Source organism: Notechis scutatus, chromosome 2 (assembly GCF_049901735.1).
Source record: "Notechis scutatus isolate UNSWTSFEM ecotype Mainland chromosome 2, rNotScu1.2, whole genome shotgun sequence".
NCBI classification, from domain to species: Eukaryota; Metazoa; Chordata; class Lepidosauria; order Squamata; family Elapidae; genus Notechis; species Notechis scutatus.
In genome coordinates this window covers 27,632,112-27,649,327 of record NC_142010.1, presented here as the reverse complement: position 1 = coordinate 27,649,327, position 17,216 = coordinate 27,632,112, and the positions used below count along the sequence as shown (strand labels likewise).

At 45.7% G+C, this 17,216-nt stretch overlaps 2 protein-coding genes across 2 annotated transcripts in view; one reads left to right on the top strand and one right to left on the bottom strand.

The window, feature by feature from the left end:
- LOC113432072 (vomeronasal type-2 receptor 26-like) overlaps positions 1-17,216 on the top strand; it is a 492,433-nt gene that overhangs the window by 266,612 nt on the left and 208,605 nt on the right. The window lies entirely within an intron of this gene.
- LOC113425993 (uncharacterized) overlaps positions 1-17,216 on the bottom strand; it is a 22,550-nt gene extending 5,334 nt beyond the window's left edge. Inside the window, 4 exon segments of the mRNA XM_087953919.1 lie at positions 903-907; positions 10,881-12,683; positions 16,682-16,891; positions 16,988-17,216. Of these exon segments, the coding sequence (XP_087810045.1) occupies positions 903-907; positions 10,881-12,683; positions 16,682-16,891; positions 16,988-16,994 (2,025 nt within the window). The 5' untranslated portion in view covers positions 16,995-17,216.

Below are 17,216 nucleotides of genomic sequence, written 5' to 3'. Positions count from 1 at the left end.
GAAAATACTCCCTCTTTTCTGATCGGATCTATTACCAAGTTTTATGGTCGCCTCTCCCAAGATTTCAAATCTCACATCTTATTATTATTAAATCAGATTACAATTTAAATCTAATGCGATTCTTCTTGCCTTTGTTTAACCGGTTGTGAATACTCCTACTAATCTGTTAATAAAAGTGAATAAACAAAGAACGGATCCCTCTGTTTGCACATCCCTAAGATATCAAGGCTTTCATTGTGATGGAATGTAGACGGGCTGGATTTCCAGGAGGGAGTGGGAACATTCCAGAGGAATGAGAGAAAAAACTCAGTCCAGATACCTTATGTGAGAGAAAGAGGGTGAAGGCAGCCCCTAGATGCAGATAACAGAGGGCTTAGAATCAGAATAGAGCTGGAAGGGATCTTGGAGGTCTTCTAGTCTGACCCCCTGCTCAAGCAGGAGATCCTATACCATTTTACACAAGTGGCTGCCCAGTCTCTTCTTAAAAACTTCCACAGCTTCTGTTCCACTGGTTAATTGTCCTCACTGTTAGAAAGTTTCTCCTTAATTCCAGGTTGCTTCTCTCTTTGATTAGCTTCCATCCGTTGCTTCTTGTTCTGTCCTCAGGTGCTTTGGAAAATAAGTTGACCCTCTTTGTAGCAGCCCCTCAAATACTGGAATGCTGCTATTATGCCACATACACACACACACACACACCCCAGTCCTTCTTTTCTGTAGACTAGCCAAACCCAAATCCTGCCACCGTTCGTCATATGTTTTAGTCTCCAGGCCTTTCATCACCGTAGTTGCTCTTCTTTGCACTTTTCCCAGTGTCAGCGACTCTTTTGTAATGTAGTGACCAAAACTGAATGCAACATTCCTGGTGTCGCATTACTAAGGCTTTATAAAGTGGTACTAATAACTTCACCTGATTTTGATCCTATGCCTCTTGTTTGCACAACCCAGGATTGTATTAGCTTTTTTGGCTGCTGCCACACACACGACTGGCTCATGTTTCAGTGATGGTCCACTAGGATTCCACAGTCCCTCTCCCAGTTACTGTTTTTGAGCCAGCTTTGTTCCTTTGGCAAGACTTTACAGGTAAGGAAGCACAATAAGAATCATCCAATGTCATTCTGTGTTTTGGCACCTGACGTTCACTTTAAATACAGGACCGTAATCTACTGCAGGTACAAACAATGTAAATACTCAACTGATTCCATTTCTGAATTGGATGGATGGAAACTGATCAAGGAGAGAAGCAACCTAGAACGAAGGAGAAATTCCCTGACAGTGAGAACAATTAATCAGTGGGACAACGTGCCTCCAAAAGTTGTGGATGCTCCAACACTGGAAGTTTTTCGGAAGAGACTGGACAACCACTTGTCTGAAATGGTGTAGGGTTTCATGACTGAGCAGGGGGATGGACTAGAAGACCTCCAAGATCCCTTCCAATTCTGTCCTTCTATATTGTATTTGATTTCTCGATACCTTGCGCTTAAATGACCATCCTGAAATCAAGATCAGCCAATCAACCATGATGAAAATAGACTCCCAAATGTGTCCTTGTTCTCTAACGAAACTATCTTTTACCTGAGCAGTTGCTGATCTACTGTAAAGAGGATTTTGATCTTCTTCAGAGATGCTTCCCAATAGCTGATCCATAGATGAATGAGAGAGACCTTCTCTGACTTCAGCAGTTACCAAGAGCGCCTTTACCAAAGGTTCCTGCATCTGAAATAATAGCCAGAATCACAGAAAAACAAAAGTTAAAATCAGGGGTGGGATTCAAAAAATCCCAGCAACCGGTTCGCTGCCTGGTTGCTAGGTGGTCGCAGCCATGGTGGCCCTACTTGAACTTCCTGTTTCTGGCTTCCGGTGGGCCTCCAGAGCCTGGAGGACGCCGTTTTCACCCTCCCAAGGCTCTGGAGGCTTCCCCAGGCCTCTGGGAGGGTGAAAACAGCCACCCCCAGGCTCTGGAGGCCCACCGGAATCTGGAACTAGTTCTATTTTGTGACTTCCGGTACTTTTGGTAGGGCCGTTTTTGCCCTCCCAAGGGTCCGGAGGCTTCCCCCGTGCCTCCGGGAGAGCAAAAACAGCCATCCCCAGGCTCTGGAGGCCCTCCGGAAGCTGGAAACAGGCCTGTTTCCGGACTTCTGGAAGGCCTGTTTTCCCCCCTCCCACAGCCTCCGAGTGGACCCTGCGCTTACCTCCATCGAAAATGGGCCATGTGGAGACTCCTGGGAGGGACGGGGTGGGCGGGGGTCAGTCGGTCGATTGAAATACTGGTTCGGCAAACCAGATGTAATTTTAACTTCTGGTTTGCCTGAAACGGTCCGAACCAGTAGAATCCCACCCCTGGTTAATGAATGAATGAATATGGGAATGAGGGGATTCTTCGCTGGGCCATCTTATATCCCACAGTAGAGATGCAAATACAGGTACTTTTCGACTAACCACCACAACTTGAGCCCAATTTTATGTTGCTAAATGTGAGACATTTATTAACTGAATTTTGCCCCACTACGCGACCTTTCTGGACAAATTTGTTAAATGAATCGCTATAGTTATTAAATTAACACAAGGTTGTTAAGTGAATCTGGTTTTCCCATTGACTTGGTGTCAGGTTTCCAAAGTGATGAAATCCATTTAAAGAGAATAGAACAAAGTCCAATTTCTTTTATTTAGGAAAGCATCAAATTGGCAAAATCCGTGGTAATTCCGGATCTGACCCAACCCGGAATTACCCCACAATATCAGAAGTTAGAAACAACCCCCAAAAGTCATTCTCCAACAGAAGTAATTCAACATTGCTTGGTGTCATAAATCTCCACCTCAAGAGGCCCAAGCACGGACAGCTAGTTTTCCCACGGGAAGAAACTACCTAGCCAAATCAATCGCCACTCCTCCCCAATTAGGAATGTGGCAAGCCCGAAACCCTTCCCCCATGACTGCCACAGGGAAAGTAAGAAAAAGAATATATACTAAGCCTAACTAAAATGGCTACACATGTGTCAATTTCGGGCTTGACACTTGGCTTGTCAGAAATTTGCAAAATATAGTCAAGTGATCCTGGGACACTGCAACTGTCACAAAAGTGAACCAGTTGTCAAAGCATTTGAATGTAAACCACGTGACCATGGAGATGCTGCAATGGCCATAAGTGTGAAAAATGGTCATAAGTCAGCTTTTTTTCAATGCCATTGTAACTTCGGACGCTAAATAGCAGTAGCAATTAGACTTATATACCACAGTGCTTCACAGCCCTCTCTAAGCAGCTCATGGAGTCAGCATCTTGCCCAGTGGTGGGATTCAAATTTTTTTACTACCGGTTCTCTGGGCGTGGCTTGGTGAGTGTGGCATGGGAAGGATACTGCAAAATCCCCATTCCCTCCCCACCCCACTAACCTGCTTTCCAGCTCCGTTCTCCTTTCCAGGGCAACAAAAGAAGACCCAGCCGATCAGCTGGGACTCGGGAGTCAGAGAATAGATGGGGGCGGGGCCAGTCAGAGGTGGTATTTGCCAGTTGTCCGAACTACTCAAAATTTCTGCTCTGGTTCTCCAGAACTATTGAGAACCTGCTGAATACCACCTCTAATCTTGCCCCCAACAATCTGGGTCCTCATTTGACCGACCTCGGAAGGGAAAGAAGGCTGAGTCAGCCTTGAGCCTGGTGAGAATCGAGCTATTGGCAGTCGGCAGAATTAGCCTGCAATGCTGCATTCTAACCACTGCGCCACCACGGCTCTTAGTTCCTATACCGCTCAGCCCCAAACCGTGTAGCCGGTCCAAAAGGATACCATGGTTGACGGTATCGAAAGCCACTGAGAGGCTTTCAGAGGGGATGGATGCACCACTCCCAGCTTGCTCTTGCCAGAGATCATCCATAAGCACAACGAATGTTGTTTCCATCCCCATAACCTGCAGGTCAGAATCGAACTCCTGGCAGTGAGCAGTAAGTTAGCCCTGCAGTACTTTAACCACTGCACGACCATGGCTCTGAACCAGAGGTGGGATTCAGCCAGTTCTGACCAGTTCTGGAGAACAGGTAGTGGAAATTTTGAGTAGCTTGGAGAACCAGCAAATGCCACCTCTGACTGGCCCCGCCCCCATTTATTCTCCACCTCCCAAGTCCCAGCTGATTGGCTGGATCTTCTTTTGTTGCCCTGCGCAGGAGAACGGAACTGGAAAGCAGGTTAGTGAGGTGGGGAGGGAATGGGATTTTGCAATAACTTCCTCCAGGAGTGGGGAGGGAATGGGGATTTTACAGTATCCTTCCCCTGCCACGCCCACCAAGCCACACCATGCCCACAGAACCGGTAGTAAAAAAAAACCTGAATACCACCACTGCTCTGAACCGTTGTAAGTCGAGGACTACCTGGAACGACTTTCCTCCAGAAGCATTGTGAATACAGATACAGATAATCAGAGTTGGAAGGGACCTTGTAGGTCATCTAGTCCAACCCCCCGCCCAAGCGGGAGACCCTACACCATTTCTGACAAATGGCAGTCCAATCTCTTCTTGAAAGTCTCAACGGATGGCGCTCCCACACTGGAAGTTTTTAAGAAGAGACTGGAGAACCATTTGTCTGAAGTGGTACAGGGTTTCCAGAGCTGTGGGACAGCAGGTTCCCTGAGCAGGGGGGTCGGACTAGAGGACCTCCAAGGTCCCTTCCAACTCTTTGTTCTTCTGTTACCTGGCCGTTTCCCACGGTTTTTCCTGCTGTCTTCCCCAAGTCTTTCCCACCTAGCGTTACACAAACCCGTGGCCAGCCCTGGCTTCTCTTCCCAGGTCCCAGCACAGAAGGACCCCTTCCTACAACTTCCCGCGCCCGGAGTCGACCCCGCGAGATGCGGGCAAGAGAGGCTGGGAGGCTAGGCAAAGCTCCTTCTTACCTCCCGCTTACGAAGCTCCTCGGATCGCGGCAGGCACGGAAAGAGATCCAGCGGAGATCCCCAAGGCGAAGAAAGCGAGGAGTTGAACCAGGCAGCCTGCGCTGGACTTCTCCCACCGACTTTTGTGTGCGTGCGTCGGGGTGGTGATGGTGGTAAATCACCCACTCACCACCACCTTCCCAGCTCCCCCAAAATGCCTCTTACTTGCGGGGGCGCTCTAGGAAAGCGCAGCCCGCCGCTCGCTCCCCTTGCTTCGCTCCCGCCTCCTCCTCCGCGAGCCTCGGAGCGCGGGCGAGGGAGGCGCTTCTTCCTAGAGAGGCCAAGCCTCCCTCCACTTAAAACCCGATGACCCCTTTCATTTGAACGCCTCTTTTGCGGCCGGAGGGGGCGGCAGGTCGTCCTCGACTTCCGACCATAATGGAGCCCCACCACGTTTCTGTGGCTTGAGTGAGAGAGATGTTAAGGGAGCTGCTTTGCCTCGTTTTACGACCTTTCTGAATCCCTGCGGTTGTTAAAGTAGTGATACGGTTGCTAAGTGAATCTGGCTTCCCCATTTGACTTTGCTTGTCACAAGGTCACAAAAGGGTTCATGGAATAGCAATAGCAATAGTAAAAGGGAAAGAATAAAGTAGAAATAGAATACAATAGAGAATAGAATAGAATAGAATAGAATAGAATAGAATAGAATAGAATAGAATAGAATAGAATAGCTTTAACAGATAACAGATAATCAGAGTTGGAAGGGACATTGTAGGTCATCTAGTCCAACCCCCTGCCCAAGCAGGAGACCCTACATCATTTCTGACAAGATGGGAGTCAAATAGAATAGAATAGAATACCAGAGTTGGAAGGGACCTTGGAGGTCTTCTAGTCCAACCCCCTGGTATAACATATTTAATAATACATGTATTGACAGCGGCCAGAATGGTTTATGCACAATATTGGAAACATGAAAGTATACCATCGAAAAGAGAGATAATAAGGAAAATAATGGCTTGTGCAGAATCTGATATATTAACTTTAATACTGAAAGATAAGGGGGAATCACTGGAATAAGTTTTACCTGTGGTTGCAGAAAAGAGGGGAAGGTCAGAACAAAAACAGCTAGGAGGATTAGAATCAAAATGTAAATATTGTACCAATAATAGGAATGTTTATGGTTTGGTTATACTTTTGTATGTAAGGCAAAGTAATGCCAAAATGGTTGCACTGTGCTTGATATTTATAGTTGTAAACAATAAAAATATACTTAAAAAAAATAGAGTAGGAATAAGTATAGGAATAGTAAAAGGGAAAGAATAGAATATAGGTAATAAGGAATAGGAAAGAATAGAATAGACCAATTATATGGTTTGCATCCAAAAACCTCTCACCTCATATGATTATGTATAGATTAATCATCACTAGGATCTTTTTCTCCTATGTTAGTAGAACAAGACTTCTCTTTCTTTGCTTTCTACATTAAAGACTTAAATTTTATTAAACCAAGTCAGGAATATACACTGCTCAAAAAAATAAAGGGAACACAAAAATAAGACATCCTAGATCTGAATGAATGAAATATTCTTATTAAATACTTTGTTCATTAGATAGTTGAATGTGCTGACAACAAAATCACACCAAAATTATCAATGGAAATCAAATTTAGCAACCCATGGAAGTCTGGATTTGGAGTTACGCTCAAAATTAAAGTGGAAAAAAACACTACAGGATGATACTTTGATGTAATGTCCTTAAAACAAGTCAAAATGAGGCTCAGTAGTGTGTGTGGCCTCCATGTGCTCTACAACGCCTGGGCATGCTCCTGATGAGGTGGCGGATGGTCTCCTGAGGGATCTCCTCCCACACCTGGACTAAAGCATCCCCCAACTCCTGGACAGTCTGTGGTGGATGGAGCGAGACATGATGTCCCAGATGTGGTCAATTGGATTCAGGTCTGGGGAACGGGCGGGCCAGTCCATAGCATCAATGCCTTAGTCTTGCAGGAACTGCTGACACACTCCAGCCACATGAGGTCTAGCATTGTCTTGCATTAGGAGGAACCCAGGGCCAACCACACCAGCATATGGTCTTACAAGGGGTCTGAGGATCTCAACTCGGTACCTAATGGCAGTCAGGCTACTTCTGGAGAGCACATGGAGGGCTGTGCGACCCCCTAAAGAAATGCCACCCCACACCATTACTGACCCACTGCCAAACCGGTCATGCTGGAGGATGTTGCAGGCAGCAGAACGTTCTCCACGGCGTCTCCAGACCCTGTCACGTCTGTCGCATGTGCTCAGTGTGAACCTGCTTTCATCTGTGAAGAGCACAGGTCACCAGTGGCGAATGTGCCAATCTTGGTGTTCTCTGGCAAATGTCAAACGTCCTGCATGGTGTTGGGCTGTAAGCACAATACCCCACCTGTGGGCGTCGGGCCCTCATACCACGCTCATGGAGTCTGTTTCTGACCATTTGAGCAGCCACATGCACATTTGTGGGCCACTGGAGGTCATTTTGCAGGGCTCTGGCAGTGCTCCTCCTGTCCCTCCTTGCACAAAGGCAGAGGTAGCGGTCCTGATGCTGGGTTGTTGCCTTCCTATGGCCTCCTCCACGTCTCCTGATGTACTGGTCTGTCTCCTGGTAGCGCCTCCATGCTCTGGACACTACGCTGACAGACACAGCAAACCTTGCCACAGCTCGCATTGATGTGCCATCCTGGATGAGCTGCACTACCTGAGCCATTTGTGTGGGTTGTAGACTCCGTCTCATGCTACCACTAGAGTGACAGCACCGCCAGCATTCAAAAGTGACCAAACCATCAGCCAGAAATCATAGGAACTGAGAAGTGGTCTGTGGTCACCACCTGCAGAACCACTCCTTTATTGGGGATGTCTTGCTAACTGCCTATGCTTTCCACCTGTTGTTTATTCCATTTGCACAACAGCATGTGAAATTGATTGTCAATCAGTGTTGCTACCAAAGTGGACAGTTTGATTTCACAGAAGTGTGATTGACTTGGAGTTACATTGTGTTGTTTAAGTGTTCCCTTTATTTTTTTGAGCAGTGTATAAAGCTTCAAATGCCCACATCAGTATGAAAGTCGGAAACAGGTGGTGAAAGTCATCTATGACACCAATCTTTGTTACATTCCAGCATATGCTTGCTTTATTTATTTATATTTTTATAGTCACTCGTCTCACTAACGTGAGTCTGAGCAGCTTACAAGTTAAAAGCAGCAAAAAACCCCAAACATATACAAATAAAAACAATTTGAGCAATAAATCGCAAACATAAAAGCACAGAAGGATGTTATCCAGACTTCACAAACACTGCAATCACCATGCAGGCTCTTCACACCCCTGGCCTGATGGAATAGCCATGCCCTCAGGGACTTCTTAAAGGCCAACAAGATTGGGGCCAATGTGACATGGTGGGGCACAATAGCAATAGCACTTAGACTTATATACTGCTTCACAGTGCTTTACAGCCCTCTGAGCAGTTTTGCAGAGTCAGCCTCTTGCCCCCAATAATCTGGGTCCTCATTTTACCCACCTCAGAAGGACAGAAGCCTGAGTCGACCTTGAGCCAGTCAGGATTGAACTCCTGGCAGTGGGCAGAGTTAGCCTGCAATACTGCATTCTAACCACTGTGCCACCATGGATATACTATATTTAGCACTATATTTAACAAGAAAAAATAAATTAGGCCCCAATTGGAGATTACAGGAATAGGACTGCAGACTAGACTGTAAATCCACCCATCTATCCATCCCACAAGAAGCCAATGGGAAACTACTTCTGTATTGCTGCCAAAAAGACCTGCACCAATAAGTGCCAGTCAGGGAATTCAAAACTGACTTTTCCTGCTGTGCATTTAGCCAGACGTTGTTGAATGAAAAGGAGTTCAATCATCACCAGCTCAAGGTTGACTTAGCCTTTCGTCCTTTGAATGCATGTTGTGGGCCATAGACTGACGTAGAACATTGCTGTGGTGATGCAGTGGTTAGAATGCAGGATCGAACCCCTGGCAGTGGGCAGAGTTAGCTCTGGGACACCGGATATACAACCTGGGACACCGCAACCGTCATAAATATGAGTCAGTTCCCAAGTTTAGATCATGTGACCACAGGGATGCTGCAATGGTCATAAGTGGGGGGAAACAGTCATAAGTCACTGTTTTACAGTCTGTTGTAATTTCACATGGTCACTAAATGAGCTGTTGTAAGTCGATGACTACTTATCAATATGGCCACATTTTCCTGCCTTAGTTCAAATAGTTTCACATGCTAAGGACAAGATGAGCAATATTAAGGGTGCCTGGTGCTATTAGGCAATGCGGCCACAAGATGGCAGTAATTCAGATGGATGGAGTCACGTTCTTCTTGGAAAAAGACCAAAATGGCGGTCTCTAACTTTCTCACTGGTGCTCCCATGACAATAGTTTCCCTTTTTAAAATATATTTGTTGTCATTATGACAGATGTTCTCATGATTTCGCCATTGGTGCAACCTCCCTATACCCTCAAACCTATGTTTAAGCCTTACCTATCTGGGACTTGGCTTATGAGCAGCCTTCACAACATTTAAGCATGCAATATAAGTCATCTCCTATGTAGAAAAAGTTTGGCTTACATTAAATGTAGTGACCTTTTTGCTTTGGCAAATGAACATTCTCCCCCTCCCCCATTTTAGGACATGAACAGCAACTATGCCCTTGAATACTGCCTAATACAGGGGTCCCCAACTCCTGGTCTATGGAATGGCCCTGGTCTGGGGTATGCTAGAAACCAGGCCGTGCAAACAAATGATGCCCCATCCATGGGATGCAGGAAGCACATGTAACCATGCCCCCCTCCGGTCCGTGGAAAACTTCTCTCTGCAGAATTGGTCCCTGGTGCCCAAAAAGTTAGGAGCCACTAGCCTAATATATTCCCAAATGAATTTTAAAAACAGGAAAATAAATAGAAATTCCAAGGAGTGACTTCCGTCCAAGGAGATGCAGTGCAGAAAAGTGTTGAATCACACATGTTCACTCTAACAACTTTAAGATACCTGGACTCTGTGGGAACCCCCCCGCCCCCCCAATAATGAAATATTTTGGGGAATATTAAAAAGGCAGGATGGAGTATTTCCCCTAAAGGAGAAATGGGGGAAAATGTTAAGGGAGGCAGAAACAGCACCAGTCTCCCTGCCGCAAGCAGAAACTGAGGAGGCCAGCTTTTGGAAATGCAGACTTGGTAATCCATTCAGAAAGACTGGGTCAGGCAGCAACTTCAGATAAGCAACACAATAATCAACACAATCAAGCCAAAGGTTGACAAAATTAGCTCAGACAAACACTTAGAATTTCCCTATAGAGCCAGCCATGACCCCATAAAACCCACCCACTCTAAACTCCATTTTGTCAGCTGTCCCAGAATCAATGCTGTTGGTGGTTCTCTTCACCATTAAATCAACTTTCTTTCCAATCAGCCTCCATTTTATCCACGGCTTGGAACTGGACCTGGAATTTTTCTTCCAACAACTCCAACCCCCAGAATCCCCCAGTTTGGCTAATTCTGAGAGTTGGACTCCAGACATCTTAAAGTTGCTAAGATTGAAAAATAGTGACCTAGAGAATCTTAGCTGAAGTGACTAAGAAACATACTTAAACCATAAGAATTAAAGTAGTGAGTTTCTTCAATTTAACTCTTCAAGGAAGTCCAGAGCACCTAGACAAGATGATAGATTTCCAATCTACCGAGAAATATATTGCTATTCTGCCTTGCTTTGTACACTTCTGCTTCACATTGCCTCTTGGAATTTCCTGATGAGATACAGTGCTAAAACAAAAACTCTTATTCCATGAAAAGAATAATTATGGTGCATTACTCTGCAAATTTTTGATAAATAATTTCTAGACTTAAGGCATGACAACTTTTGTCCCATTCTGATCACGGCTAAGAATTTTCTCCTCTTCAAATTCTTTTGTCTCAAACAATTCCTGATGCGTTTTCCACATTCCAAATATTGAGCCGTTTCCCACCTGTGTGAGTCCTCCGATGTCGAATAAGAAGCGTGCTAGAGAAAAAGTTCTTCCCGCACTCCAAACATTTGAAAGGTTTTTCCCCAGTGTGACGCCGCTGGTGCTTACTGAGAAGCGAGCTCTCACTAAAGCCCTTGCCACACTCTTGGCATTTAAAGGGTTTCTCCCCAGTGTGAGTTCGTTCATGTCTAATCAGGAGGGTGCTCCAAGTGAAGCTCTTTCCACACTCCAAGCATTTGTAAGGTTTGTCTCCGGTGTGGGTTCTCCTGTGAGAAATAAGGATGGAGTTGTGACTGAAACTCTTGCCACATTCCTGGCATTGGAAAGGTTTCTCCCCGGTGTGAATCCTTTTGTGAGAGGTGAGGTGTATGTGCTGACGGAAGCTCCTTCCGCAATCCGGGCACTTAAACGGCTTCTCGCCTGTGTGGATTCTTCGGTGGGAGATCAGGTGGATATGCTGACGAAACCTCTTCCCGCACTCCAGGCATTTAAAGGGTTTCTGTCCCGTGTGCATGCCTTGATGGGCGGTAAGGATCCCACTCTGACTAAAACATTTCCCACACTCCTGGCATTTAAAGGGCTTCTCGCCCGTGTGAATCCGCTGATGTGCAGTAAGGCTTCTGCTCTGACTGAAACATTTCCCACACTCCGGGCACTTGTATGGTTTCTCCCCCGTGTGAATTATCTGGTGTCTAATAAGGTTTGTGCTATCGACGAAGCTCTTGTTGCATTCCACGCATTTATAGGGTTTCTCCCCGGTGTGGATTCTTTTGTGTCGCAGAAGTTCAGAGCTGCGACTGAAGCCTTTCTCGCACTCGGGACATTTAAAGGGCTTCTCCCCTGTGTGAGTTCTTTCGTGTCGAACCAGTTCAGAGCTGTGACCGAAGTTCTTTTCGCACAAGAGGCACTTAAATGGTTTCTCTCCCGTGTGGGTTCTTTCGTGCCGAATCAGGTGTGAACTCTGGCTGAAGCTCTTCCCACATTCTTGGCACCGAAAAGGTTTCTCTCCCGTGTGGGTTCTTCGATGAGAAGTCAGATGTATATGTTGACGGAAACTCTTCCCGCACTCCGGGCACCGGAAGGGTTTCTCTCCCGTGTGGATTCTCTCGTGGGACGTAAGGTGTATGAGCTGGCGAAACCTCTTCCCGCACTCCAGGCAGGGAAATGGCTTTTGCCCCGTGTGCATGACTTGGTGCGCGGTGAGAATGCCGCTTTGACTGAAGCACTTCCCGCACTGTAAACATTGATAGGGTTTCTCTCCCGTGTGGCTCCTCTGGTGAGAAGTGAGAATGCCACTGTTACCGAAACACTTCCCGCACTCTAAACATTGATAGGGTTTCTCTCCTGTGTGGCTCCTTTGATGGGAAGTAAGGTTTCTGCTTTGACTGAAGCTCTTCCCGCACTCAGGGCATTCATAGGGTTTCTCTCCAGTATGAACCCTTTGATGCCTAATCAGTTCGGAGCTCCTACTACAACTCTTCCCACATTCAAGACATTGAAATGGCTTCTCTCCTGGGTGGGATTTCCAGCTCATGTTCCTATCTGATGTTTCATCCCAACTTTCTACATAGGAAGAAGCCTCGTGGTTTTTTCTTTCCTTTGGAAGGTCTGGGTGGACTGAAATCTCATGGAAACCAATGTCCAAATTAGTGAAAGATTCGTTCCTTTCACCAATTAGGTTTCCGTTTGCCTTCACTGCCCCTGAATTTCCAAAAGGTCCTTCTACACCTTGGCATGTGTAACTGTCCTCCAGCACAGGTTGTGACACCTCTCTATCATTTCTTCTGATCCACACCTGCCCATCTGAAATAAAGAGAAAAATCGGATGTCAGCCAAAGTCCAGTTGAGGAATGAGTATAATCAGTTACTTAAGCCAGATAACTAACCCATGTGAAATAAAGAGAAAAATCTGATGTCAGCCAAAGTCCAGTTGAGGAATGAGTACAATCAGTTACTTCAGCCAGATAACTAATTCTACACCCTGTCTGGGAAAAAAAATATATTTAAAGGTACAACCAGGGATGGGATTCTACGGTTTAGACTGGTTCAGGCAAACCGGATATTAAATTTACATCTGGTTCGCCGAACTGGTAGTTGAACTGACTGGCTGGCCACACCCACCTTGCCCCCTGCCTCCCAGGAATCTCCACATGGCCCATTTTGGATGCAGGTAAGTACATTTGGAGGCTCTGGGAGAGCAAAAAACACCCCCCCCACCCCCCGGAAAATTCAGAAGTCGTGAAACAGGCCTGTTTCCGGCTTCCGGTGGGCCTCCAGAGCCTGGGGGAGGCTGCTTTTGTCCTCCCAGAGGCCCGGAGGAGGCCTCCGGACCCTTGGGAGGGCAAAAAACAGCCTTCCTGGAAGTATCAGAAGTTTGGAAACAAGCCTGTTTCCGGCTTCTGGAGGCCCTACGGAGCTTGGGGGGACAGCCATTTTTGCCCTCCCAGAGGCCCGAGTGAAGCCTTCGGACTCTGGGGAAGGCGAAAAATGGCCCTCCTGGAAGTTTCGGTAGGCCAGTGGTGGGATTCAAATTTTTTTACTACCGGTTCTGTGGGCATGGCTTATTTGGTGGGTGTGGCTTGGTGGTCATGTGGCTTGGGCGTGGCTCGGTGGTCGTGTGGCTTGGTGATCATGTGACTGGGTAGACATGGCTTGGTGGTCACGTGACTGGGTGGGCATGGCTTGGTGGTCATGTGACTGAGTGGGTGTGGCCAACTTAATGTCACTCATGTCAAGGGCTGCCTCACCTGGCCCCTCCCTTCCAAGCCATTCCTCGTCACACCCAGCCTCAACTTATCTATAGTTCTGTAGAAATGTTGTTCACCTTTTTTTGACTTTATTATCTACATACTATAGATGTACTTTCATGGACCAGTGAAAGGAGGAAATGGCTCACATGCTTTGCCCAAGAGTGCGATAGCCAACAGGCTTTTAAGGGGCTGCCAGAAAGAAAGGAGGGAGGAATGTATTTTCCAAAGCACCAGAAGGTAAACAAGAAGCAATGGATGGAAACTGAACAAAGAGAGAAGCAAGGAGAACTAAGGAGAAACTTTCTGACAGTAAGAACAATTAACCAATGGAACAGCTTGTCCCCAGAAGTTCTGGGTGCTCAATCACTGGAAGTTTTTAAAAGACTGGACAGCCATTTCTCTGAAATGGTATAGGGTTCACCCTAGTCCCTTCTAAGTGTTATTCTGACACCTTTCCCAGGACCTCTACTCAGAATTTGGCATCCTCATCTGCCTGAGGAGGGGCTTGGACTAGAAGACCTCCAAAGTCCCTTTAAACACACATGTATTTAGGCTCTGGACTATACACATTGAATGCATGTAAACCCTGAAAAATATGTGGTAGCCCTGGGCAAAAGAAAGGCAGTATAATCACTCTAGGTGTTGGGACAGTGTAAAATATTAACACATGATAAATAATGGAACAATTCAAAATAATAGCAGAGTTTTCTCAGTCTCTCTCTCCCTTCCTTCCTATTTTTTTCTTTCTTTCTCTTTGTCTTTCTCTCCCTTCCTTTCTTCCTTTCTCTCTCTCTCACACACACACCACACACTCTTTCCCTATTTCTTTTTCTTTCTTTCTTTTTCTCCCTTCCTTTCTTGTTCTTTTTCTCCCTTCCTCTTTCTTTCTCTCTCACACACACACCACACACACTTTCCCTAATTCTCTTTCTTTCTTTCTTTTCTTTCTTCTTTCTTTCTTTCTTTCTTTCTTTCTTTTCTTTCTTTCTCCCTTCCTCTTTCTTTCTTCTCTCTCTCTCTCTCTCTCTCTCTCTCTCTCTCACACACACACACACACACACACACACACACACACACACACACCCGTCAGCCTTCATTCCCTCTCACTCCAGCCACTTTACTCACAAGGGGAAACGAATCCAGATTGGAGAAGTTTTGCAAGTTAAGGAACATGCATTTGCAGCTCATTCAAACTTCTTTGTGGCTGGATTTCCTCCCCCCCCCTCCTCCATTCCCTCTCACTCCAGCCACTTTAATCACAAGGGGAAGCGATACTTCTAGTGTCCATGAAGAATCCAGCCTTGGAGCAGTTTTGCAGGTTAACGGACCGCTGCTCCGCCCACAGTCATGTGTTTTCAAGTGGCTGCATGAAAATGCATGGCTAGGGCAGAGGAGCAGTCCTCCTTTAAACTGGGGCGAGCAAGCATTGGGAGAGCAGGACAAGTGAGTGAGTGGAAACCGGGCGACCGGGTTGGGGGCGTGGCCAGCCAGATGTTGATACCAGTTCGGCGACCCACGCCAAATTCTTGCTACCGGTTTGCCCGAATAGGTGTGAACCGGCTGAATACCGTCTCTGCGGTAGGCCATGCCCACCCAGCAACCGGGCAGACAACCAGTTGCTGGGATTTTTGAATCCTACGCCAGGTTCATCCTTCTGTTCAATTGATTAATATTAGACATGAGTTAGCATTTGCTTGGCAAAAACTCCATCCCAGCTTCTGCCCTGACTAGTTTCTTTGAAAGTGTCCGCTCTCAAATAATTAGGAAACTTTCTCGATAAACAAACCAGTATTCTACAAAGGCCCTGGTTCCTGGACATGAAGTTGGCTCAACCACTTGAGGGGAGCTGCACAAGGACATTTAAGAGTGTAAAGCAGGGTATGACAGCCAATTTGGTCTAGTGACTTAGGCACCAGGCTCGAAAGCAGGAGAAGGTGAGTTCAAGCCCCTCTTTAGCCATGAAAGCCAGCTGGCTGACTTTGGGCCAGTCACTTTCTCTCAACCCATCCCACCCTGACAGGGTTGTTGTCATAGGGAAAATAGGAGGCAGTTGTGTTGGACATATTTGCCACCTTGATTTATTTGTAAAAATAATAAAGGCGGGATACCAATAAGTAAATAAAAATAAGATAATGATAGATAGATAGATAGATAGATAGATAGATAGATAGATAGATAGATAGATGATAGATAGATAGATGGATGGATGGATGATAGGTGATTCGTTAGATGAGAAGGGGAGATGATATAGATGGATGGATAGATAGATAATGATATAAATTATATAGATGGATGGATAGATAGATAGATAGATAGATAGATAGATGATAGATAGACAGATGAAATGGATGGATGGATTGATAGATGATAGAGATATAAATAGGTGATAAGACAGACAGACATATGGATGATTCATAGATAATAGATGGATGATAAATAGATGATAGATAGACAGTTGGATGATAGATGATAGATAGATAGATAGATAGATAGATAGATAGATAGATAGATAGATAGATAGATAAATCTCCACTGGTAAACAGTTAAAGGTGTCAATGCACTGTGTATCCACTGTAAGAAAAGGCGAACATTTTCTCCTTCTCCAAAGTAAAACATCCAAAGATCACCCAATGAAATTGAATCTTGAAAGAACCATAACAGACAACAGGAAGTATTTTTTTTAATCGCAAAACACAATTCGGCTTTGTATTCAACCTTTCAAATTTGCTTCCACGAAACGTGTTTCTGGCTATCCCATTGGCTCTGGCTTCAGACAAGAGCTGAGCCAATTTACGGAAGCCCTGGGGGATCATTGATTATTAGTTGGGATGACAACGTGACTGCCTCTGAAGGGCCATACGCTAGGAGTCGAGTAGGCTTCCTTGTGCAATTGGTTGTGAGAACAGATTGCCAGACTAGATAAGCTAAGGTCTGATGCAGCATGTTCTTATTATATTATGATTTTTTTCCCCTTGTCTCTCAGGCATTTCTATCCTTCCCCCCCCCCACCCCCCTCTTTTGCTATTTTTCTCTCACACTCGGAATTCTTACGTTCCTCAGCCACATCCTGGAAGGGGCTTCTATTGTAGGTCCTTCCAGCTGAAGCTCCGTGGCTTTCCTGTGATACAAGGCCTTCTTTTTGCAATGGGTCCACGGCAAAAGCTTCCATGTTCCTGGTAATATTTGGAAACACAGAAAAAAAAAAGTGAATTGGGCATCTGGAATGAACAGACCACTCACTAAGCAATATATCGGGCAAGTCTGAAAAGAAATAAAAAAGAATCTGCAAATAAGTTGTATGGAGAGAATAATGTGTCTTTCTATATACAGTATATAAAAGCGAAGATACCAACTCACGCATCATCACAAAATCTCCAGAACTGTAAAGCCTACAAACTTGAAATTTGGCACGTATGTTCCTCTTGGCTTCTAGGTGCTCACTAAGAAAGGATTTTTCGAAATGACCATCAGAGCATTGCTATTTTGTATATTATTATTAACATGCTCTGATGCTAAGGAGTTCTACTCCCCCTCCCCACCTGAAAATGAAAAACACAAGCAGAGGAAAGGAGTTTCAGCTTCAGTT